This window comes from Phocoena sinus, chromosome 5 (assembly GCF_008692025.1).
Source record: "Phocoena sinus isolate mPhoSin1 chromosome 5, mPhoSin1.pri, whole genome shotgun sequence".
Lineage (NCBI taxonomy): Eukaryota > Metazoa > Chordata > Mammalia > Artiodactyla > Phocoenidae > Phocoena > Phocoena sinus.
In genome coordinates, this window is record NC_045767.1 from 90,601,821 (window position 1) to 90,626,174 (window position 24,354).

A 24,354-nucleotide genomic window follows, 5' to 3' on the forward strand; every position below is an offset into this window, starting at 1 on the left:
CACGGGAATAACATGAAGGAGTTTCCTAAAAGAAGGGTCACCCCCTACACCTAGAGGCCAAATTGTGTTGTGAGGAATAAAACGTTGATTAAAACGAAGGCTCCAACCAATGTTGGGGTAATGTCAAAATGAAGCTACTGTTCTTGCTTCATTATGCACCTACCCAAGGGTACCAGATATACCCTTTCCTCTGGATTCTGGAAGTCATCTTCCTTCAAATTGGCTGTTAAATCCATGCATGAATTTTTGAATGTTAACACACACATCCCAATATATGTTATACATAGAATTTCCTTTTTAAAGGTAAAAACCTATCAATCTATCTCCCTATCCGTTTGTCAAGTTAAAACAAGCAACCTGTTGCTACTGACTACTGATTTAAAGTGGAAAGGAATTTTAGAGGGAAATATCTTGGCCCAAAGATTGTGAGTAAAGAAGCAACTTCTATGCTGCTGCATTCCTCTCCTCCCAGAGAACTGATGACATTAGGAGTTGGTCCTTCCACAGTGGCACATAAGCTTAGGGAATCTGATCTTTTGATATCCAGGAGAAAAGGAGATTAAAGGATAAAGATCCTAAAGTGAAAAATTCATATTTATGCATTCACTGTTCATATAATTTAAATCAAAAGCTTGTCAAGCTATTCCTCAAACTCCTAAGGCTTCCTTTTGTTAAGCTGTATCAGGAGTCGGGACTGGGACCTCTTCAACCAGTGTAGGTCCACCCTTTCTGCTACATTTTGGGGTCACAAATTACATTCTCATTTACAAATGTTCCATTGTTTTAAGCTTGAATATTGTGATGTAAATAAAATTTATGAATATTTAACTTGATAACTTCATATACATAAACATACATTTTAAAATTTGGATAATGGGGATAATCAGAACTGGCTGTCTACTTGGTAGAGAATGTTGGGAAAAGTATTTGTCAATTATAAAGCCCAATGCAAAAGAAGTGTCAGCACTCATGTATATGTATGTACTGGTAACATTGTGATACCTTGTATCTTTTGAGTTGCAGAGTACAGTACAAAATGACCATGCAAATATCGGGCAAACCAACCAACTGAAATCATGTACTTTGCAAATGGACATACTAAACATTTTTTTAAAGTTCAACATTATTAGCCTATTCCTGTCTTTTATTCTTACTACAACACACTTTTTTTCTTAATTTTATTTAAACTCCTTAAAAACAAAGACTATATATTTACTTTCTAAAGTTTCTGAAATTCTTATCCATCGCTGTGCTGAACATAGGAATGGAGGTCAAAATATGAATGTAGGCTATTATACATAAACTGTATATATGTACAGTCATTTAAATTTCTCATTTCCCATATATGCCTTCTGAAATGTTTGACTTTAAAGGATATTTTCACGAGGAATTGTTAGTGTTCCCTGGGAATCAGATTTAATTTCTTCTCTTTTTCCTATTTAATACATTACTTTTTAAAACCAAAGATACCTAATGTAGAATTAGCTTTTTTCTCTCATTAAAAAATATCCCCTCGTTATCTTATCATTGATTTTTAAGTATTGAGCATGCAAAATTGGCTTTTACTTTTCAAAAGTGTGAATTCATTTAAAGGTAGAAGTCTAATATGAGACCCCTTGTAACACATCTATTAGTCCTACATTCCAAGTGTCACGTAAAGAAATTCTTATTTCTAAGAATTTCTAAGCTACAGTGGCACATTTTTCTCTATATTCACTTACCCAAAATGGTAAGTGATGGTATTTTTGCAATCAAGGTGTGTAACACAGTAGATTAAGTATTAAAGCATTCATGATGCTCTCACCCTAAATTCCAGTCACCTGGAATTAACACCAGTTGATTCACAATAACACCAGTTGATTCACAATAACACCAGTTAATTGAGTGTTGTGACTTGTTTAAGCATTTATCAATAGGGTATATAAATTTCCAAAGAGATTCAGGAGCATCCAGAATTTACAAAGTATAATGTAAGTGTCCCACACATTAATATTAAAAGACATCTGAATACATTTATCTAAAGTAAAAATACATTGAGTACTGGAATACTGAATCTCCATATTAGTAATGAAAAACAGTGTAATGGTTTTCCTTTGATATTTTAATCATTTTGAAATAATCCTGATTTTAAAATTTGTTATTTGAAAGTTTTGTCATTCTTTAAATGTTCTGTTCTCTAATGCGAGATTTCCAGTTTAATCTAACACTTTGCATTGTTTTAAAACTAAAGTGAATAACGTATTCACTATTGTGCAAACTATTGTGCAAAATAGTTTTTATGAAATGTGTATTAGGTCATTTGAATCAAAAGAAAAATGGAATAATATTTTCATGAAAAACAAGACAGGAACAGTTAGTGAACTATTTACCTCCTTCTTTTTCCTGAGAAGAAAAATGACTGTAAGGTAAGTATAATAATTACCAAAAAAAAGTAATTTTCAATTATTAATAAAATAAAATGATTTAACTTTACAGTAACAGGGAACAGAAGGGGAAAATATCTTTCACATGAATACTAAAATTACTTTTTTTGAATATATTGGTATATGTTGAAATATATGTTGAAAAGGCATGAAATGGGGATTCTCTTGGCACAAGTAAACAAAATTATCTCTAAAATGGAATGGTTGGTATAAACAGATTACACAATAATTGGGATATTAACTATTTTGGGATTTAAGGTGTGAACTAACCTAACCGTTATGTCCAAGAGTTAAGCTGCTTCTTAAAAGAATAAGAGAAAAGAAATACCTTACATAGTCTGCAATTATACATACCACATTACTTTCAAAACGGGGGAAAAAAAAGACCTGCATGGTCTCAAAAGATTATGTTTTTTATTGTTCAAATAAAAGTGCACTGCATTACATCTGAAATATAAAAAATGTATTTGAAAAATGTTCCTACTACAGACTTCTAAAACCATGGTATTGTATTTAACAAGCCTGATCCCCAAAACTAAATAAGGAACATTCCAATCAATACTCCCCTGTCCTGTAGCTTTAAAGTAAAAAATATATATATAAGGTTTTTTTTTTTTCCTTTTCTTTTCTAGTAAGACACCCTATCTTAAGAAATTCACTTTTGTGAGTCAACACAAGTCATGTGTTTTGATAAATACTGGCTAGTATCTGTTATCTAGCAAGATTATTTTAATTAGAAAATAAACTCTAGTAAACACAGCAAAGAAATCAAGCAAAAAATTATAGGATGGTGGCAAAAGTCATACATAAAATACTCTGTTAAATAGCATTATACCCCTTTCTTAGTAAAGTGCAATAATTTTATGTCATAAGTATATTTATTTGTAGGTTTTCATTTAGCTTTTCCTTTAAATTTGGTCATATCAATCAAGGACAGGTAGGAAAACAAATTTATATATTTTAAGACCACCTCCTAAAATAAAAGATATAAATGTGTTGTTTACAAACTTCTGGATATGTTTGAGAAATCCTCTTTTTTACTCTTTACTCAGGCTACCAGAATAAAGAAATCATTTCATTTACTTGAACAGCCAAGGAACCATATTAATATTGTCAACTGTGGGTGATCTATCTGAATCTTCGTTATGTTTCAACAGTGAGGAATTTAGGTCTAATTTTTTTTTTTAAAAAGACAGATTGATATATACATCACTTTACTTTTATGCTTACTTTCTTTTACATTTCAACCATATAATTTATTTTTCCACATGAGACGGTAGGATACATACTCTTCTTGGATATGTTACTGTTTATTGTTCAAAGTGAACTGAATAGATAAATTCCACTGAGTAGTTTAGTGTGGCCCTGTGTTTTATATAAACAGGTTAAATGGAGACTTCATTTTGTAACCTGTGTATTCATGTCTACCATAAATTGTCTTAATGAAAAATGCAAAATGTATTTTATTACTTGCCCCAAGTTAGCTGTTGATCCCTTTCACTTTTAATATACAAGTGTAGAGATTAAGAAGCCTTTAAAATTGAAAAAAAAAAAACCCAAAAAACCAAACACCTTCCACTAAATTACTGAAAATTGGAATTTTTATGTTGACTCCTGGTGACCAGAAAGCCAATGTTAAGAATCAATATTATCCAATATAAAATAGTACATTGAATTGTTTAATAATAAACAGTATATTAAGGGCTTATATATGCTGACTGGGAACCAGTGGTGGCTTTTTAAATTCTCAAAAAGACTGTATGTTTTATGGTTAGAAGAAACGACAAGTGATGATGAAGATTCTCCACCTCTTCGTAGCAGCCATTAGAGTAAAAATCTTTACAGAATTATTTCACTATCAGCAAGAAAATTTTACCGGTATTAGTGGTAAGGGTGAAGAGAGAAAAAAAGAATGAAGAGAGAAGTGTGTATTAGTTTTAAAAGTGTGACAAGGTAATAAAGAGACATGAAAAAGTGATAAATTTCTTATTCTATATGTGCCTTGCTGCAAACAAACTCAAAAGAGAGAAGCATGGGTATTTTAAAAGCCAACGTCGGGAAGCATTCACTGATAATGCCCATTGTTTTACTTTATACTTAAATTACACAAGCAAAAAAGTTGTACTTATTAATAGTTTAATGTATGAAGGAAACATCCAGATTTCTGAATATGAAGGTACATATCTCACATTAATTTAAGTCTACATAAAGTAGAGCCTCTATACTGACATATTGAAATTTACTTTCTGCTTAGCCTTTTCTGTTATGTAAACAATTGTACATTTATTTGCCATTCTAAAACTTCAGGATCAAGTTTACATAATTTTGCTAAATTTCCGTGTTTGCTCAGAAGCAGTTTACAGTACTAAAACCAACCAGCCAAAGAACAGCTTCAACAGAAAGTTATGTCCAAAGGGGAAGAGGGAAAGAAAAAAAGAAAAATGATAAGAAAAATGCTAACTAAGGTAAAACAGATGATGATGGGGAATGGGCAGTCACAAATGTTCACAGAAAGTAGGTCAGTTAGTAAGTTCTTCTGCAAAAAGCCTACACACTTCAGTCAAGCACATCAGTAGAATGATTTGGGAGCATAAATTTTTTTTCGGCCACTTGTGATTTCCTCTGAATGAAAAGGAATCTGCAGGCTAACAAGCTGATCCTCATCAGCCAAGCTGGTTCATATGCACACTGTTCATGTGAGGTGCCCAGGGTCCAGTCCACACCTATGAATACAGAGCACACATCTTATTAAATATGTATTGAATGTATATTTGATTAAAACAAAACTCTTCAACACTAAGGAAGTGCTCCTAATATTTATGAACTAAAATAGCTAAGTCTCAATCAGTTTGCAACATGCTGGGAAACAATGAAGAAAAGCAGTGATAAACCACTTTTATCTGTTGTTTTCCTGCCTCTCCTCTTATCTCTCAAACAGGATCTGAATTATCATCGTTTTTTAAAAACCATTATGTGAGTACATACAGGTTGATGACTGTGGAAGGAAAATGAATCAGGTATTAAACATATACCATAATAAGCTAAAATATACAACCATTTCTGTGCATTTTCACAGTTATATACTGTTTTGACATTTATAATACTTTTAATAAATAACCTCTAGATGGCCCTTTTCACACCACTAGTAAATTCTGATACATAAGATTACATTACAACACTTTGCAACTTAAAATGTTTTACTTACCACCCAACAGAATATATTAATTATACCTTTCATAATTTTAGCCCCAAACCACTACCTTTGGTACCATTTTCCATATCATTCTGCTGTATTTCAGCTACATTAAACTTCCCTCAATTTCCTCAACTGCTCAAATTCACCATACGCTCTCACAACAATGATTTATCTTTATCCCATTTGTCTTGGCAGCTCATAAACACTAAATAAAAGTTCACTGAATGATCAGCCTTACCGTTTGAGGGCCATTATTTTCTGTGGAGCTTGAAACCATCTTTATCAGGGAATTCCAAGAGGGGTCCGCAGCATGAGGGCCATTAAATATGGGTCCTCCAGCACCATCAGGAATAGGTGCTACTGGAGGAATCATTGCATTCCCATACACAGAAAAAGGCATACCCTTAAAAGAGGAGAAAGCAAAGATTATGGACATTCAAGTCACTGGTTACTTTTCCCAGTATAATCAATAGCCTTAAAACTGATATTTGAAACTTCATCTCATTTTGGAAAAGTATAAGTTATCTAGGTGATGTAAAAATTATTTTCCACAATATTATTTCTTCTAGCACTAAACAGAAGATACTATAAGCCTAGTATATAAAATATTTTGTCAAAAAATATTTCTCTAAACTGGGACAAAGTCAGTATTTATAAATGTTTATATTTTAGCCAGCTTTTGACCTATAATTCCAAGCCAAAGCTCCAGCATCATTTCAGAGACGCTTATACTCTGGTAAGTGAAATAAGGCTAATAATCAGAAAATCATTTTGAAATAATGAAAATGCTTTTAAATCACCATTACCCCAACTTTAGGAAAGTCCATGTATCCTGCAGGAACATGCTGATGGAATGTACCAGAAGGAGTTACAATTCCTGTGCTCTCTCGCTCCATTGCTTGATGCTGTGAAAACACTCCTGGATCAGACATTGGCCTGTGCATCATAGGATTTCCCATCCCAGGGTTACACCAGTCTACTTTGTCTGAGGGAAAATGAAGAGGCAGAAAAAAATAATTGGTGATATTTAAAATCAGAAAGCAGCAAAAAAAATTTATATATTTTGAATATTTTCCATACTGAATTGTGAATCCCTTCAGAATAATGACCTACTTTTATATGTTTATCACAGTATTTCCATGTTTGTAGGTAGTGACATAATAGCCTAACAAAGTAACATAAACACTTTGTGTTACAAAACAAAAAAAGCTAAGATAAAAGCTTAAGAGACCCAAAAGAAATATTAATATTTCCTTAATATGAAGAAAATAATATGCTTCCATTAAACTATCTTCAGAAAGCAATGATAAATTCAGTAAGAGCTCACATGGGAACAAAAAAATGTTTCAAACTCTTAAATAAATTGATTAGTCAAAACAAAAAGACATGAACACAGATTTTTAAAGAATGCCTATGATAATTAAATACTGCTTACAATATTTTAGTTAAATGCATAAACTTACTTTCCAGTAAGCAGAATAGCATATCATACCTTGATTGCCACCAATCCCTTCAAAGGACCAGATGCCACTATGCCCTACTGATGTGGACAAATTACTCCCAATAACAGATGGAGCTGAAGTTCCAGTTTGCCTGATACGTGCAGAACGTTCCGTCCCAATAGGGACTGGAACTTTTCTATCCTGAGAGACGTTGCTGGGCTTTTCTGACCCTAAAGGTACTGATGATGGGGCAGGAGAAGGTGCACGAACTCCGGAGGATACCGACTGTGCAGGAGAATCTAGAGAAAAGATATTTTCAAATAATATACATGTCAACTATACAGCCTGTCCTTTTGTAAAACAGAATCTTAAATTCTGAAGATATCTTAAATATGCATTCTTTGAAGAAAAAATGAAATTTGAGTATAATGCTTAGATAATAAATTATGTATATTAAAATTTGGTTAAAGTTCTATGACTCTGCAGTCAGTTTTTAATTCGGCTCACAATTTTCCCATTTAGTTTCGTGATAGTAGAATGTGAAGGTGTGAATGCTGCAACTACACACTAATTAATATTTAAATAAATTTACCCTTGACAGTGGGTAAAATAGATACCAGAGCAATGAGAAGACAATGTTTAAATTAAAAAAACAAACAATGACAACAACAAAATGGAGGTGGGGAAAACCACTGCCTGTATTGGCAATTCTCAAACTATTTTCCTTGGGAACATTTGTCCCTTGGTATGTTATGATGAAAAAACAAAGATATTCGGGTATCTAACAAATTTGGAAGATCAAGCTTAAGAAAAAAATAAGTTTCTTTAAATCAGGACTTCACAGAACTTTAATATGCTGATAAAATACCAACAGAAGGCTATGCTTCATAACCCAAATGTTTCATTCTGTCTTGTGGGTATTCCACAGAACACTTTTAGAAATGGCAGTTTAAGCTCTACTTATCAAAACAAAGCTAGTTCTTAATATAGGCAATTTGGGAGCATTCATTAGTGATTTAATCTCTTTACACACTACAGAGAAGAAGGATAAACAAAAATAACCAAAACTGTATTTCTTATGAAAAGTTCAAATCTCAAGCACATTCAAATTTAAATAGAGTCTGAATTGTGGAGGAGCTTGAAGCTTAAAAGTCAAAACAGTTGGGCTTCCCTGGTGGCGCAGTGGTTAAGAATGTGCCTGCCAGTGCAGGAGACACAGGTTAGAGCCTTGGTCTTGGAAGATCCCACATGCCACGGAGCAAGTAGCCCATGCGCCACAACTACTGAAGCCTGTGCTCTAGAGCCCACGAGCCACAAGTACTGAGCCCGTGTGCCACAACCACTGAAGCCCATGAGCCTAGAGCCTGTGCTCTGCAACAAGAGGATCCACCGCAATGAGAAGCCTGTGCACCACAACCAGAGTAGCCCCCGCTAGCCACAACTAGAGAAAGCCTGTGTGCAGCAACGAAGACCCAACGTAGCCAAAAATAAATAAATTTAAAAAAAAGTCAAAAGAGTTACCTGCATAGATACAACTTATTCATAACTGACTCTATGCCCTAGTGATAGTCATTTAATATTTTTTCATTTATGTTTGCATTTAAGTTTTCTATATGTATGTGCGTGGGAATGTGTGTGTGTGTGTGTGTGTATGTATCTATCCAAAAGGACTTAGGTAGCTAATAAATTTACAAAATCAATCAATCTATCTGTACACACAAACATAGTGCTTCTATATCCTGAGGTACTTTTCAGGGAACTTGGAAGACAGAGAAAATTCAATAATATTATTGGCCTGAACATGTTTTTTAGAAGACTTCTCACATATATTTTAGAATCATACAAAATTGGAAAGTACTGTGGGGATCAATTCCATCTTACTAGTACTTGCAGAAGTCTATTTTGGTTAAATTGATAGTACCGCCACTCAATGAGATGTAGTGACTATTAACTAAAAGGAATGAATGCTAAAGTACCTTATAAATTATAATTTATTGTATGGATACTGATTTCATTGGGGAACAAAAACATGAAACATGGACTTAACTGTAAAAGTAAACAAAGAAAACTATTACCTTCTAATGAAAAATTAAAATACATTTCCTGCGGTCATGGATCCATTAGCATTACTTGACAGCATTTACTTTTAACAAATGATAAGAAAATGGAAAAGCCACATGTGTCTTCAAAAAATTATAAATATTTAAAAATTCATCTTACAGTGGTATAAGAAGGAATTCTAGGATGATGGAAGTAACAGTAGCACAGGTTTTGATTCTTCCCATTAAAAAAAGCCACTAAGTTAGCTAAGCCCAAAACCCATGCCCATGGATAACATCTATAACAAAACAGACAAGATATCCAAATGAATCCAAAGATACAAGTGAATGGGGACAAATCACCAACAGCTATAAGACTCATGTAGTAGTAGCATCTGTGTGGAAGGAAGCAATTCTCTAGACCTGAGAACAGAAGAGCCACAAAACAGTCAAAGGTATTCAAAGGAAAGCAGGGCAGGCCAATCTGAGAACAGCAGGTGAAAGTGGGAGAGTTCTGCCTATGCATGGGTGATTGTAAGGGATTCACAGTAAGGTCTGAAAAAGCTGAAGCAACTTGGGCCCTATGACTTTAAAAAAATATATATTTATTTATTCGGCTGCATTGGGTCTCAGTTGCAGCACACAGGATCTTCGTTGCAGCATGTGGGATCTTTCATTGCGGTGCACGGGCTTCTCTCTAGTTGTGGCACGTGGGCTCCAGGGCAGTGGTCCCCAACGTTTTTGGCACCAGGGACCAGTTTTGTGGAAGACAATTTTTCCACAGGGTGGGGGATGTGTGGGGGGGTGGGGAATGGTTCAGGTGGTAATGGGGGTGATGATTCAGATGGTAACGTGAGCTATGTGGAGCGATGGGGAGCAGCAGATGAAGCTTTGCTCGCTCGCCTGCCACTCACCTCCTGCTGCGAGGCCCGGTTCCTAACAGGCTGCGGGGGGGGGGGGGGGGGGCTGGGAACCCCTGCTCTAGAGCGTGCAGGCTTAGTTGCCCCACAGCATGTGGGATCTTAGTTCCCCGATCAGGGATCGAACCCACGTCCCCTGCACTGGAAGGCAGATTCTTAACCACTGGACCATCAAGGAAGTCCTTGCTATAACTTCTTAAAGGTACCTGCTGATAAAGTCCTACACTGACAAGAAACTTCTGGGAACAGATTCTAAACTGAACAGGAAAGCGACAACAAAAGCAAAGTGAAGAAATATCCAGTCAAGAGTAAGGCAGAGGTAGAAGAGGTGTGGGTAGGTTGGATGGGTGGGTAGGGACAACAAAGCCAAGAGATTTAACAAAGTATAAGACCATATTTTTGCACACTTTCTTATAAGAGGAAATTCTAGAGTCTTTAAGCTAGAGAAGATATCCGGATCCACTTACTCCTTCTAAATGTTCAGGAAAATTCACTTCATTAAAAAATTCAAAACAAAATAGAACTGCAGTCGAATTCCATGCAAAGCTATTCTATTAACTAAAGGAGATATGGACCCATAATAACTTGTAGACCAGAGGTCCCCAACCCCTGGGCCGCAGACCGGTACTGGTCCTCGGCCTGTTAGGAACCGGGCCGCACAGCACGAGGTGAGCGGCGGGCAAGCGAGCAAAGCTTCATCTGCCACTCCCCAGCGCTCCCATTACCCCCGTCCATAGAAAAACTGTCTTCCACGAAACCAGTTCCTGCTGCCAAAAAAAAACAGTCCCTGGGCTTCCCTGGTGGCGCAGTGGTTGAGAGTCCGCCTGCCGATGCAGGGAACGCGGGTTCGTGCCCCGGTCCGGGAAAATCCCACATGCCGCGGAGCGGCTGGGTCCGTGAGCCATGGCGGCTGAGCCTGCGCATCCGGAGCCTGTGCTCCACAGCGGGAGGGGCCGCAACGGTGAGAGGCCCGCGTACCGCAAAAAAACCCAAAACAAAACAAACAAAACAAAACAAAAAACAGTGCTATATTCTAGTCTAATATTGTAAAGGCACATCAGGAAGAGACTATAATCTAAAATTCCAAAGTGAGCTTAAAGAAATAAAAGATTTGAAAGAACAGCATAATTCAGAATTAGTAAAACTAGAAACAAGATGACAAAACTCAGGAAAGGATTAGAAATGAAAGAATATTCCAGAAAAGACTAAATCGAACTGCAAGGAACACAAGCAGTTGTAAATATGATACACAAAGTTCTATTTTTTGTTTCTTAAACTACATATTGAAAGGGCACAATTATATACCTGAGAAAAATCAACCCAGAAAACTAACACGAAGACACAGGCAAAGGTGACAGGGAGGAAGGAAGCAGAGATGGAAGGCAAGCAGGAAGGACTGATGGAAGGAGAACGAATGAATCCTACCTTTCCTCAGACTCATCTCTGGGAGCCTGCCCTAACTTCTACGTTAGAGCTAGTTTTTCACTCTTTTACTGTATCCTTCAAAAAACAAAAGCAAAGCAAAATAACAGAAACCCTCCATATTCTGTTTTATTTATTTATTTATTTATTTTTGGCTGCTTGCATCTTCATTGCTGCAAGCCGGCTTTTTCTAGTTGCGGCAAGCAAGGGCTACTCTTTGTTGCGGTGCCCGGGCTTCTCATTGCGGTGGCTCCTCTTGCTGTGGAGCACAGGCTCCAGGCACGCAGGCTTCAGTAGTTGTGGCATGCGGGCTCACTAGTTGTGGCTCACAGGATTAGTTTGCTCTGTGGCATGTGGGATCTTCCCAGACCAGGGATCGAACTTGTGTGCCCTGCATTGGCAGGTGGATTCTTAATCACTGTGCCACTAGGGAGGTCCCAAGAAACCCTCCATATTCTGTTTAAATGAGCAGAATAACGAGGCTTGCCTGCTAACCCACCTCATTTAAGAAATTTGCCCTGGGATGAGATTACGAAGAAGCCTAGGTGTAAAGAGAGTAAGCAAGATAAGAAACAGACCATGAGTGAGAGATCATAAATCCACTATAGAAAGAGATAGAGAGTTGCTGTACTAAATCCTGGACAGTTCTGAAGATTGCCCTGCACAGCCTTAAAGTAAATACCATTTTCCTTGAGATTGCTTGGGTCGGTCTATATTCCTTGCTACGAAAAGAGCATAATTATAATTTCTCTTCTCATCTCTAATTATTATAATTTCTTTAATTAGAAAAAAAGAAGCAAAATCGAAATCAGAGTCATGTTATTAAATATGCTAACATATATTAGAGAAAAAAAGGTTTTAGAGGTTTTGTGGGACCCTATATAATCTTGGGAATCTGTTTTAGAAAAAGAATGCGAAACTGCAAATACAAAATCAGGTACAGGACCTTGGCAGGGCCCCCTGCAAATAAGATTATACTGAAACTGAAGCTTCAGTAAATCCACCTCAGTTCTGAAATGACAACAGGGTCCTGAATTCAAATTGAAAGAGCAATGTGACTTACAAATGGAAAAAGTGCTCCTGCAGGAAAATTACACTGTACTTTCATGCTTCAGTTCAGTGTTGATTAAACTATAGTAGATCATGAGATGAATGTGGTTGGTCATGACTAACGTAAAAAATTGTTTTAAAGGTTAAAGAAAACAGAATAGAAAATACCAGCATGCAACATATATTGTAAGGATAAGTATTGTTTTGTAAATATATTTCAATCACACACAGGTACATGTGTACTGAGTCACGATGTAAAATTAGTTTTTTCCTTAAAACACTGTTAATGCTGTTTTACTGCTTTTTGATCCGACAACAGCTTTGTAAGACTGAATGTCAAAATGGCCCACTGACTAAATTTGCCAAGGCCTGAAGCTCAAAGACCAGACCCAGTGATCAGTACTCAATGCATGGACTGGTTGAATGTTGGTAGGATAGACCTTAGCAGTTTGAGTGGAATAAGGGCTGAAGTGATCTCTGCCCAGACTGTATGCAGAAGGGTCTCCGGCATCACCAATCTGCTGTTTGGGGGCCTCAAGGAAGGTTCTTTGCTTTCTTTTTTTATTTTTTTGAAGGAAGGGACCCATGTCCCCCACATCCCAACTTAATTTGCCAGAGTCCTAATACCATGTCCTGATGTCCTAAAGAGGGGGGAGGGAAAAGAAAAGTGGAATGTATGGAGAAGTGGTGATAAAACCTGTTCAAGTACATAAAGCAGATACATATATTGTGAAAAACAAGTCATGCTTCTGTGGTTAGTTCTACAACAGCACCCAGAATAGCAATTTTTAAGAAAAATATAAACACTAAAAACAAAATTTTAAAAGACTACCAGAAATAAACAAAAACATGAAATTACACTCATGTGAACAGATTACTTAAAGAAGAGTTAGAAGTCAGATGAAACAAACTAAATGGTCATTAAAAAGTATTAAGATTTACATTAGGTAAGGAAAATGCAAACTAATTAAAAGCTCAGTACTAAAGGTAAAAAAGTCTGAGAGTTTTGCCTGAATCAATCATTCTAACAGTTGCAAAATGATGACTCAAATTATAATTCCTCTACATTTATGAGTTGTCATTATACTGTAAGGAGCAACATTCCCTCTTCTGCATTTTAAAATTTTATTTACAATCATTATGTAAACATGGGTTTTTGTTTTATTCAATGAGCTGACATTATTCATTTTGATGGTCAAATTGTCCTGAATTTGGCTAGTGGGAGCCCCTTTCAAGCCGCCTCCTGTGTCCTTTTGACATGTCCCAATCATCTGAGCACAGAATTACTTTCTGACACTCTAAGACTTTTGCAGGCTCCCCTTATACTTTCCCTGCCCCAGCTCTCCAATCAGCTATTTCCCCAAGAAGACCTAGTTTCTTTTAGTAAACTAAAATATTTAACAGACAGATCTGGACACTGAATACGCTTAGTGCTACTGAAAATTCATTGCTTCTAGGCCCTTTCAGTAGGCAGTGCTGGGGGGGTGGGGGTGGCGAAATGGCAATTTTATATGACTCAATGCAACACATAACATCATTTTAAAATTATGAGTTCATGGACTTCCCTGGTGGCACAGTGGTTAAGAATCCGCCTGCCAAAGCAGGGGACATGGGTTCAAGCCCTGGTCTGGGAAGATCCCACATGCCGCAGAGCTACTAAGCCCGTGCGCCACAACTACTGAGTCTGCGCTCTAGAGCCCATGCTCTGCAATATGAGAAGCCATTACAATGAGAAGCCCATGCACCTCAACGAAAAGTAGCCCGTACTTGCTGCAACTAGAGAAAGCCCGCTCACAGCAAGACCCATCGCAGCCAAAAATAAATAAATTTATTTTAAAAAATAATAATAAAAGAAAAAATAAAATCATGAGTTCATATTGATCCTCTAATTCCAATCCAATTCCATGGCGTTTTTCCTTGCCTTACTCTACTCTATATTTCTCTCTTCTTACAGTGAGAATCCTGGATCACATCATCATCAATATTTTTACTTATTCATTTGCTCAACCTGACAATATACCCCATATAGTTTTAAAATTGTTTATCCATAATATTATAAAAAAACAAATGTCCTAAGTAGAATTGCAGATTTGTCTGAAGTTTATTTGTCTTTAGACTGAAGGGTATACAAAATACTACTGTCTTTAAGAGTTTTTTGGATTGTTTCTTTTTCTTTTAGTAGGTTTATGTTAATAACCTAAAATACAGATAGGTTTACTTGTTTCTATTTACATTCAATTTTAGTGTTTTTCCCTTTATCAAGGTTGGTTTTGTTTTAAATTTATAAATATTATCATGGTTACAAAAATAAAACTATTATTTCTACTGAGATAAGCGCTACTTCTCCACCCCCCTTCCCTTATATTCTGCTTGAAAGTCTGATGAGGAATAAGAATTGTCTCAAAGCAACTCCCCACATATTAATTATAAATTACAAAGGGAAAAATGACAATTTGACAGTGTAGAAATCTGTGAAACCAAGAGATCAAAGTTAATAGCACCAATAATAGCACAAACTGACATTTTATACCTTCTAATGTCAGTGAGAAAGGGTGCAATGTTGACTAATACTAATATTCGTGTCAAAAATATATAACTTAAACTTAATCATGAAGAAATATCAGAAAAACAAACTGAGGCATTTTACCAAACAACTGACCTATAATCTGGAAAAAAAAAAAAAAAAAAGCTTTCTTTGAAAGATACAGAAAGGCTAAGGAAACAGTTCCAGATTTTCTGAGACTAAAAAGACATTGGAATTAAATGCAATCTGTGATACTGATTTGAATCTTGAATGAGAGGAAGTAATAAAGGCATTATTGGGACAAGTGATGAAATGTGAATATGGACTATACATTAGATAATGTATCAATGTAAAATTTGTTGAAATTGACAACTGCATTGTAGTTGTGGAAGAGAATGTTCTTGTTCTTCCAAAATATTATAATTTGGAGTATTTAGGGGAATCAGCTTGATATGTGCAACTAACTCTAAAATGATTCAGGAAAAAACCCTACAATCCCTACACATACTCTACACACACACATGTACACAGACACACACTCACTCACTCATACACACAGGGATACATGGTGGGGAAAGGGAGGAATGTGGCAACATGTTAACAATTAGTGAGTGGGGGTGGGGGGATATACACGGGTTCTTTGTGCTACTCTTTAAAGACCCTAGAGATATAATCAAATGCAACATGTTTACCTTGAGTGGTTCACAGTTCAAAAGGGGAAAAAAAATCTCTAATGTATTTCCTAAAGTAATAAACATTAGTATCAGTAAGTATGTTTTATTTTATATTAAAACATTCTCTGCTTCTGAGAATCCACTCTATTTTAAAGATTAAGTACCAAAAAATTTCAGGTAACACATTTCAATAGCAATGATGTTACAATTTTAACACCTTTTCTCCCAATTCCTATTTCTTTATGAACATGAAAATCAAAGACTATCCTTATTTTTATATAAAAATAGGTGAATATGAATCACCCATATGTAGATATTTTAAGGAAGATGTTTTTATTCCTATAACGGTTTAGTTTCAGCTCAACATACTCAGAAGACACTGATTCAGATCTGTTCTATACTTAGGAATAAAAACTAATTTTAAGAGGAGTCAAAGAAAAAACTAAGCAGGTAAAATCATTCAAAAATTATGTTTCAGACTTTTTAATCACTGGCTACTTATAAATATGTTTGCTCTTCTGTTACCATTCCATTAGTACATTTCTAAAACTATTAGAAAACAGGACTAACACTTACTGTTCATTATCATCAAAAAGAAAAAAGACCAACAGTAATAGTAGATAACAGTAGATAATAGTAGTAATAGTAGATAATAGTAGACCAATAGTAATAGTAGATTATCCCATTTACTCCTTAAACTAATCCAGTGTGGTGGATATTAACAGATCAGAAAATTGAGGTTCACTGAAATGACTTGTCTAAGCTCACCTAACTGTCTATATTAGGATTTTGCTGACAAAGGCAATCTGGGGGGAAAATTACCTTGAAAAGTATCTAAACCTCAGTAAATTAACTGTTGTTATTATCATTTAACATATGGTTATTAGCTATACTACAAACAGAGTTCATTGGTAATCCTCAATATTTTACTTTTCTTTTTCTTTTTTTCCTTAATTGTTGTAACTTGCCCTAAAATCTCTTCAAATTCACCTCCCTAAAGGGAGAGAACCCTGAATTAGGATAAAGTACCATTTTTTTCTGTTTTTTGCTGCACCACATGGCGCGGCTTGTGGGATCTCAGTTCCCTGACCAGGAATCGAACCCATGCCCCTGGCAATGGAAGCTCGGAGTCCTAGCCACTGGACTGCCAGGGAATTCCCCCCCCTTTTTTGGCCAATGAATTTATTTATTTATTTATTTTTGGCTGTGTTGGGTCTTCATTGCTGTGTGCAGGCTTTCTCTATTTCTCTAGCTGCGGCAAGCAAGGCTACTCTTGTTTGCAGTGTGCAGGCTTCTCATTGCGTTGGCTTCTCTTGTTGCAGAGCATGGGCTCTACGCACGTGGACTTCAGTAGTTGTGGCTCACGGGCTCTAGAGCACAGGCTCAGTAGTTGTGGTGCACGGGCTTAGTTGCTCCGCAGCATGTGGGATCTTCCCGGACCAGAGCTCGAACCCGTGCCCTCTGTATTGGCAGGCGGATTCTTAATCACTGTGCCACCAGGAAGGCCCAGGCCAATTTTTAATACAGAGTGAATTACCTTCCATTCAATATATACCTATCAATCTTCCTTATAATAAACTAAATAAATAAAACAGTTACCATATTCCTCTAGTACACAGAAATTTATGTTGCATTGAATACAGCTTTAAATAACTGAGGCTATAACCTTTCCTTATAAGCCAGATAGTTAAGACTTAAATGTCATAATCAGTTATTCCTTAGAGCTATATTTAGTTTCAGTGTTCTGTTAATAGCTTAGTTTAGATAAGCCAGGCTAAGTAGCTATGTTATAGTATATTCACTTTATCTTCAAAGATGGGTAAAGTATCCTCAATGAGAACTGCTGTAAACTTTTTTTCTTCTTACATTCGTACTTTATTCCGTACTTCTCACTTTGTTTCTGGCATGTTTTTATCACAGTCACTTTGAATTCTTTCTTAAACCACGTCTTTTCACTTAGGGACACCTGTACAAGGATAATTAATATTCCAAGTGACAGTCCTTGTTATTTGACAAACACAAGAAAAACTATAAATATGTAAATTCACTATATGCTACACCTTACTTCATGCTTTCACTGGCAATGTACTTTGATATGCATCTCTCAAATACTAATATTCTTTTACTCTTTCATTCAGTTAACCAGTCTCTATTAACTGGGCTCTAACACTGTTAGAAGAAATTTGGTAGTTTAAAAAAAAATGGATTCTTATTAAAATTTCCTCAAGGTGAAAGCAATTTGATGCCTTTATCCTCGCTAAATAAATAAATAACCACAAATAATAGCCTCACTATGGAATTCTCTTAATGTGAGTTGAATTCCCTAATGATGAATGATCTTCCTTGGTCTGAAAAATCTGATCACTGCTTCAAAGTCTGACTACAGTTAAAATCACATATCTGGTAATGTGAAATCAGTTGTATTATTTATGTAATAGATGAGATTTAAAGGTAGCCCAAAAGAACATTATATTTATACTACTTTTAAGGCTACAAATCTTTCTTCTTGGGAGCTATATTCTCAAACCTGAAAGTAAGTGTATATCAATAGATGATACAACAAGATTTTTTATTCTCAAAAAATGATCCCTCTTAGAAATCAACTTCAATATAATATGCTAGGTTTGATAGAGCCAAAGCTGATTCTAATACTTTAAAAACCTGGAAATTCTATTTAAATTCCTCCTGATTTCAGATTGCCATGAATACAAATTACATTTTTATAGAAATTAAATTATTAAGAGATTTAAAACTTAAAGACTCCAAACTTTGAAAAACTTAAAACCTTTTCTTTTTGGGGGGATTTTTTTGTGGTATGCGGGCCTCTCACTGTTGTGGCCTCTCCCGTTGCGGAGCACAGGCTCTGGACGCGTAGGCTCAGCGGCCACGGCTCACGGGACCAGCCGCTCCACAGCATGTGGGATCTTCCCGGACCAGGGCACAAACCCATGTCCCCTGCATCGGCAGGCGGACTCTCAACCACTGTGCCATCAGGGAAGCCCAAAACCTTTTGTTTTTTAAGGGAACATACAGACAAACTCTTCCTCTGGAACTACAGTGTATATTACTCACCATTTGATGCTGATGAACATGGAGTCAACAAACTAAGTGGGGAAAAATGTTGTCTGTTAAAGTTAGCAGCTGTGGGTGCTCCTCCAAGGGGTGCCCCAGGTCCATACATTTGACCTCCTGAAAGGTTTGAGGCAAAGTTTCCCAAATGTGTAGAAGAAGGTGTTACAGAACCATATGGTGAGTCCATATTGACAATACCTATAATGTAGAAGATAATCATAATTTATAATAGTTACCCCTAGGAGATACAATTAGAAAAACCTAAAATTCCAAGAGGTCCCTAATATATCCAAAAATATTTTAGATTATTAAAAAAATTTCTCCTTGCTTACTTCTTCCACTCATTCCACTCATTATTCCACTCATTATTTCCCCCTTTATTTCCTAAAGATAGCTATGAAAAAGAAATTACCAAGGAAAACATTTTACATTTAATTTTAATTCTGATATTTTATTACTTATTATAGAATACATATAGATTTAATATTAACACTAGAATTTAAATAGGTTTAGTGGCCAAGGAGTTGTATAAAATTTTACCTTTAAAAATGTATGGGGAAGGGAGGGATGAGTAGGCAAACCACAAAGGATTTTTAAGGCACTGAAAATACTCTGGATGATAGTATAATGGTTACTATACTAGACTTTTGTTCAAACCCACAGAATGTACAGCAACAAGAATGAACCCTCATGTAAACTACAGACTTTGATAAGGATGTATGACTGTAGGTTCATCAACTGTAACAAAAATACCATTCTGAAGTGGGATGTAGTAATAAAGGAGGCTATGCCTGTGTGAAGGCAGGGGGTATATGGAAAACCCCTGTACTTTTCTCTCAATTTTGCTGTGAACTTAAGAGTGCTACTAAAATAAAAAAACAAAAACAAAACCGAAAAAACCCCACAAAACTAAAAACAAACCAAAAAAAAACTATAGGAGAAAAAAAAAGATTGTAGCTATACTTTTTTTTTTTCTTTTTTTTGTGGTATGCGGGCCTCTCACTGTTGTGGCCTCTCCCGTTGCGGAGCACAGGCTCCGGACGTGCAGGCTCAGTGGCCATGGCTCACGGGCCCAGCCACTCCACGGCATGTGGGATCTTCCCGGACCGGGGCACGAACCCATGTCCCCTGCATCGGCAGGTGGACTCTCAACCACTGTGCCACCAGGGAAGCCCCTGTAGCTATACTTTTATAATAGAGAGATCTGACAATCAGCATTTTAACTAAGTGGCCATGCTTTCCATAGATAAGAGAAGGACAATCTGTCACTGAATGCCTCCTGATACAATGCAGTGTGAGATTCAAACATTACCTATCTGATGTTCCTGCTAGAAATGTTTAACCAGAATGTAACCACAGATTGAGAAAACAGGTGAATCTGAAATGTAGGACATTCTTCAGTACAACTGGACTCTTCAAAGGATTCAATGTCAAGAAGAACAAAAGAAGTTGGTGAGATGTTTTAGACTGTGGGAGATCAAAGAGACATAATAGCCAAAAGCAATGTGTGAATCTTGATTGGTTGGATCAAAAGGAGAAAAAAAAGAAACATACAGGCATAAAGGGTAAATCTGGGATGATGGTACTACATATTGGGTGCTATTACTGAATTAATGTTAATTTCTAGGGTGTAGAAATAGTGGTATAGCTGTAAAGGCAAACATGCCTATGTTGACCTGAATCTAATACTTCCCTCTGATAGACTCTTAAGTTAAACTTCATTGCTAATTTTGGCTCTAATCAACTGTACACCCCAAAACCTTACCTCCCGATGGAGCACGGCTTTTTTCTATACTTTTCCACAAAACAAGAATTTATTTATTTTTCTCTAAATCTTAATTTTAGTCTTTCTTAACACATTACCTAGATTTCACATTTTTTGAAAAGTGAAGTATTTTCACTAAATTCCAACTCTACAAAATGAAATATAAAAGCATTTCCAATTAATCCCCAAAATATACAAACAGCTCATGCAGCTCAATATCAAAAAAAACAAACAACCCAATTGAAAAATGGGCAGAAGATCTAAATAGACATTTCTTCAAAGAAGACATACAGATGGCTAAAATCACATGAAAAAATGCTCAACATCACTAATTATTAGAGAAATGTAAATCAAAACTACAATGTGGTATCACCTCATACCGGTCAGAATGGTCATCATCAAAAAATCTACGAACAATAAATGCTGGAGAGGGTGTGGAGAAAATGGAACTGGCCTACGCTGTTGGTGGGAATGTAAATTGGTACAGCCACTACGGAGAACAGTATGGAGGTTCCTTAAAAAACTAAAAGCAGAGCTACCATATGATTCAGCAATCCCACTCCTGGGCATATATCCAGAGAAAACCGTAATTTGAAAAGATACATGCACCCCAATGTTCACTGCAGCACTGTTTACAATAGCCAGGATATGGAAGCAACCTAAATGTCCATCAATGGAGGAATGGGCAAAGAAGATGTGGTACATATATACAATGGAATATTACTCAGCCATAAAAAAGAACGAAATAATGCCATTTGCAGCAACATCAATGAACCTAGAAATTGTCATACTGAGTGAAGTCAGAGAAAGACAAATATCATATACTGCTTATATGTGGAATCTAAAAAAAGAGTGCAAATGAACTTATCTATGAAACAGAAATAGAGTTACAGATGTAGAGAACAAACTTACAGTTACCTGGGGGTAAGGGGCAGGGAGGGACAAATTGGGAGATTGGGATTGACATATACACACTATTAGACAAAAAATAGATAACTAATAAGAACCTACTGTATAGCACAGGGAACTCTATTCAATGCTCTGTTATGGCCTATATGGGAAAAGAATCCAAAAAAGAGTGGATATATGTATAATGGATTCACTTTGCTGTAACCTGAAACTAACATAACACTGTAAATCAACCACACTCCAATAAAACTTTTTTAAAAATAAAAAAATGAAAAAAGTAAATGCATTTCCAATGTACTAGTTAGCATATGAAGCTTTTACAACCAAATTATATTGATTCTATTTAGTATTAAGAGAAAGTGTTTTTGAAAGTACATGAAAATATTTCAATCAACCCCCAGCAAGGAAATATTTACTGACCATGTTCTTTACATTATATTTATGTGTTATAGAAATAGGTAAAAATAACAATCAGTTCCCATTCTATTTAGAAATTTTTAGTCCCAGAATGTCATCTCTTCAATAACACATAACAAGTTGGCAACCTTTCTGTAAAGGGCTAAATAATAGATATTTTTAGGCTGTCAGCAGAGCATGGAAGCAGCCATAACACAATATGTAAATGAATGGGCATAGATGTATTTCAGTAAAACTTTTATTTATGAACACTGAAATTCGAATGCACTATTTTATTTTTTTTTAATTATTTATTTATTTATTTTTGGCTGCATCTAGTCTTAGTTGCAACATGTGGGCTTCTCTGTAGTTGTGGCGCACGGGCTCCAGAGTGCGTGGGCTCTCTAACTGCAGCACCAGGACTTAGTTGCCTCGTGGCATGTGGGATCTTAGTTCCCCGACCAGGGACTGAACCCACATTCCCTGCACTGGAAGGCGGATTCTTAACGAGACAACCAGGGAAGTTCCGAATGTACTATTTTTTGTGTCACATATTATTCTTTTTAAAAATTAAAAAATTTTTAAATCTTACATAATTGTTATAACTCAATTTAAAAAACCCACAAATGTAAAATCAGGTAGTATGCCATACTTGGCACATGGACCATAGTTTGTCTATCTCTAGCATGAAATTATCTTTATTTTTATTTTATTATTGCTTTAATGGTAGACTTTTTTTTAACATCTTTATCAGAGTATAACTGCTTTACAATGGTGTGTTAGTTTCTGCTTTATAACAAGTGAATCAGCTATACATATACATATTTCCCCATATCTCTTTCCTCTTGCATCTCCCTCCCACCCTCCCTATCCCACCCCTCTAGGTGGTCACAAAGCACCGAGCTGATCTCTCTGTGCTATGCGGCTGCTTCCCACTAGCTATCTATTTTACATTTGGTAGTGTATATATGTCCATGCCACTCTCTCACTTAGTCCTAGCTTACCCTTCTCCCCTCCCCGTGTCCTCAAGTCCATTCTCTACATCTACGTCTTTATTCCTGTCCTGCCCCTAGGTTCTACAGAACCACATTTTTTTCCCAATTCTATATATACTTGCATACAGTATTTGTTTTTAGCATACAGTATTTGTTTTTCTCTTTCTAATTTCTTCACTCTGTAGGACAGACTCCAGGTCCATCCACCTCACTACAAATAACTCAATGAAATTATCTTTAATTATTTGAAATATTCATATTAAAACACAAAGCTTGGGCTTCCCTGCTGGCGCAGTGTGAGAGTCCGCCTGCCGATGCAGGGGACACGGGTTCGTGCCCCAGTCCGGGAAGATCCCACATGCCGCGGAGCGGCTGGGCCCGTGAGCCATGGCCGCTGAGCCTGCATGTCCGGAGCCTGTGCTCCGCAACGGGAGAGGCCACAACAGTGAGAGGCCCGCATACCGCAAAAAAAAGAAAACAAAAAAAACAACAAAACCACAAAGCTCAAAATGCAACTTGGTATCCTGGACACTGCAACAGAAAAAGAACATTATTGGAAAAACTGTGGAATCTGAATAAAGTCTGTAGTCCAGTTAATTGTACTGTACCAATATTAATTTCTTAGTTTTAATAAATATATGGTGTAAGAATGTTTACTTAGGGGAAATTGGGGTTAATTATAGAAGTCTTCTATAAATCTAAAAATATTTCAAAGTAAAAAGTTAAAAAAGAAAAAGAAGTCACTCAAAACCAGATCTTTAGATCCTCTTTAGATATCAGCACTGTCTAACAGAACTTTTTATGTTAACAGATGTGTTCAGTATCTGGGTTCTCCAATATTGCAGCTACCAGCCATTATGTGCTTAACAAGGAAGCACTTGAAATATGACCAGCCTACAGCCACAATGGAAAACAATAAGGGGGATCCTCAGAAAACTAAAAATAGAACTACCACATGATCCAGCAATTCCACTTCTGGAACTATATCCAAAAGAAACACAAACACTAACTCAAAAAGATACCTACACTTCCATGTTCGTAACAGCATTATATACGATAGCTAAGACGTGGAAAAAACCTAAGTATCCATTCATGGATGAATGGATAAAGAAGCTGTGGTATGTATACATATATGTATACATACCACACACATACACACACACAATGGGATATTATTTAGTCATTAAAAAAAACACAAAAAAACACGAGGAAATCCTGTCATTTCTGACAAAATGGATGGGCCATGAGGGCATTATGTAAAATAAGTCAGACAGAGAAAGTCAAAAACTGTATGATCTCACTTTTATGTGGAATCTCAGACAAACTCATAGAAAAAGAGATCAGATTTGTGGTTACTAGAGGTGGAGGTGGGGTGGGGGGGGAATTGGAGGAAGATGGTCAAAAGGTACAAACTTCCAGTTACAAGATAAGTAAGTATTAGAGATGTAATGTGCAACATAGTAATGGTAGTTAACACCGTTGTATGATACATAGGAAAGCTGTTAAGAGAGACTAAATCCTAAGAGC

General features: G+C 36.2%; 1 protein-coding gene across 12 annotated transcripts in view; it reads right to left on the bottom strand.

Moving 5' to 3' along the window:
- Window positions 1–2,279: 2,279 nt before the first annotated feature.
- The window catches only part of ANKRD17 (ankyrin repeat domain 17), a 161,837-nt gene continuing 139,762 nt past the window's right edge, over window positions 2,280–24,354 (bottom strand). For 11 of the 12 annotated variants that reach the window (XM_032632415.1, XM_032632409.1, XM_032632407.1 and 8 more), the window contains 5 exons: window positions 18,763–18,960; window positions 7,112–7,360; window positions 6,426–6,604; window positions 5,858–6,022; window positions 2,280–5,146 (listed from right to left, as the gene is read on the bottom strand). In XM_032632415.1, the coding sequence (XP_032488306.1) occupies window positions 5,087–5,146; window positions 5,858–6,022; window positions 6,426–6,604; window positions 7,112–7,360; window positions 18,763–18,960 (851 nt within the window). In that variant the 3' untranslated portion in view covers window positions 2,280–5,086. Of the gene's footprint in view, window positions 5,147–5,857; window positions 6,023–6,425; window positions 6,605–7,111; window positions 7,361–18,709; window positions 18,961–24,354 lie in introns of those variants that run through there. The other variant, XM_032632412.1, reaches the window with a different exon arrangement.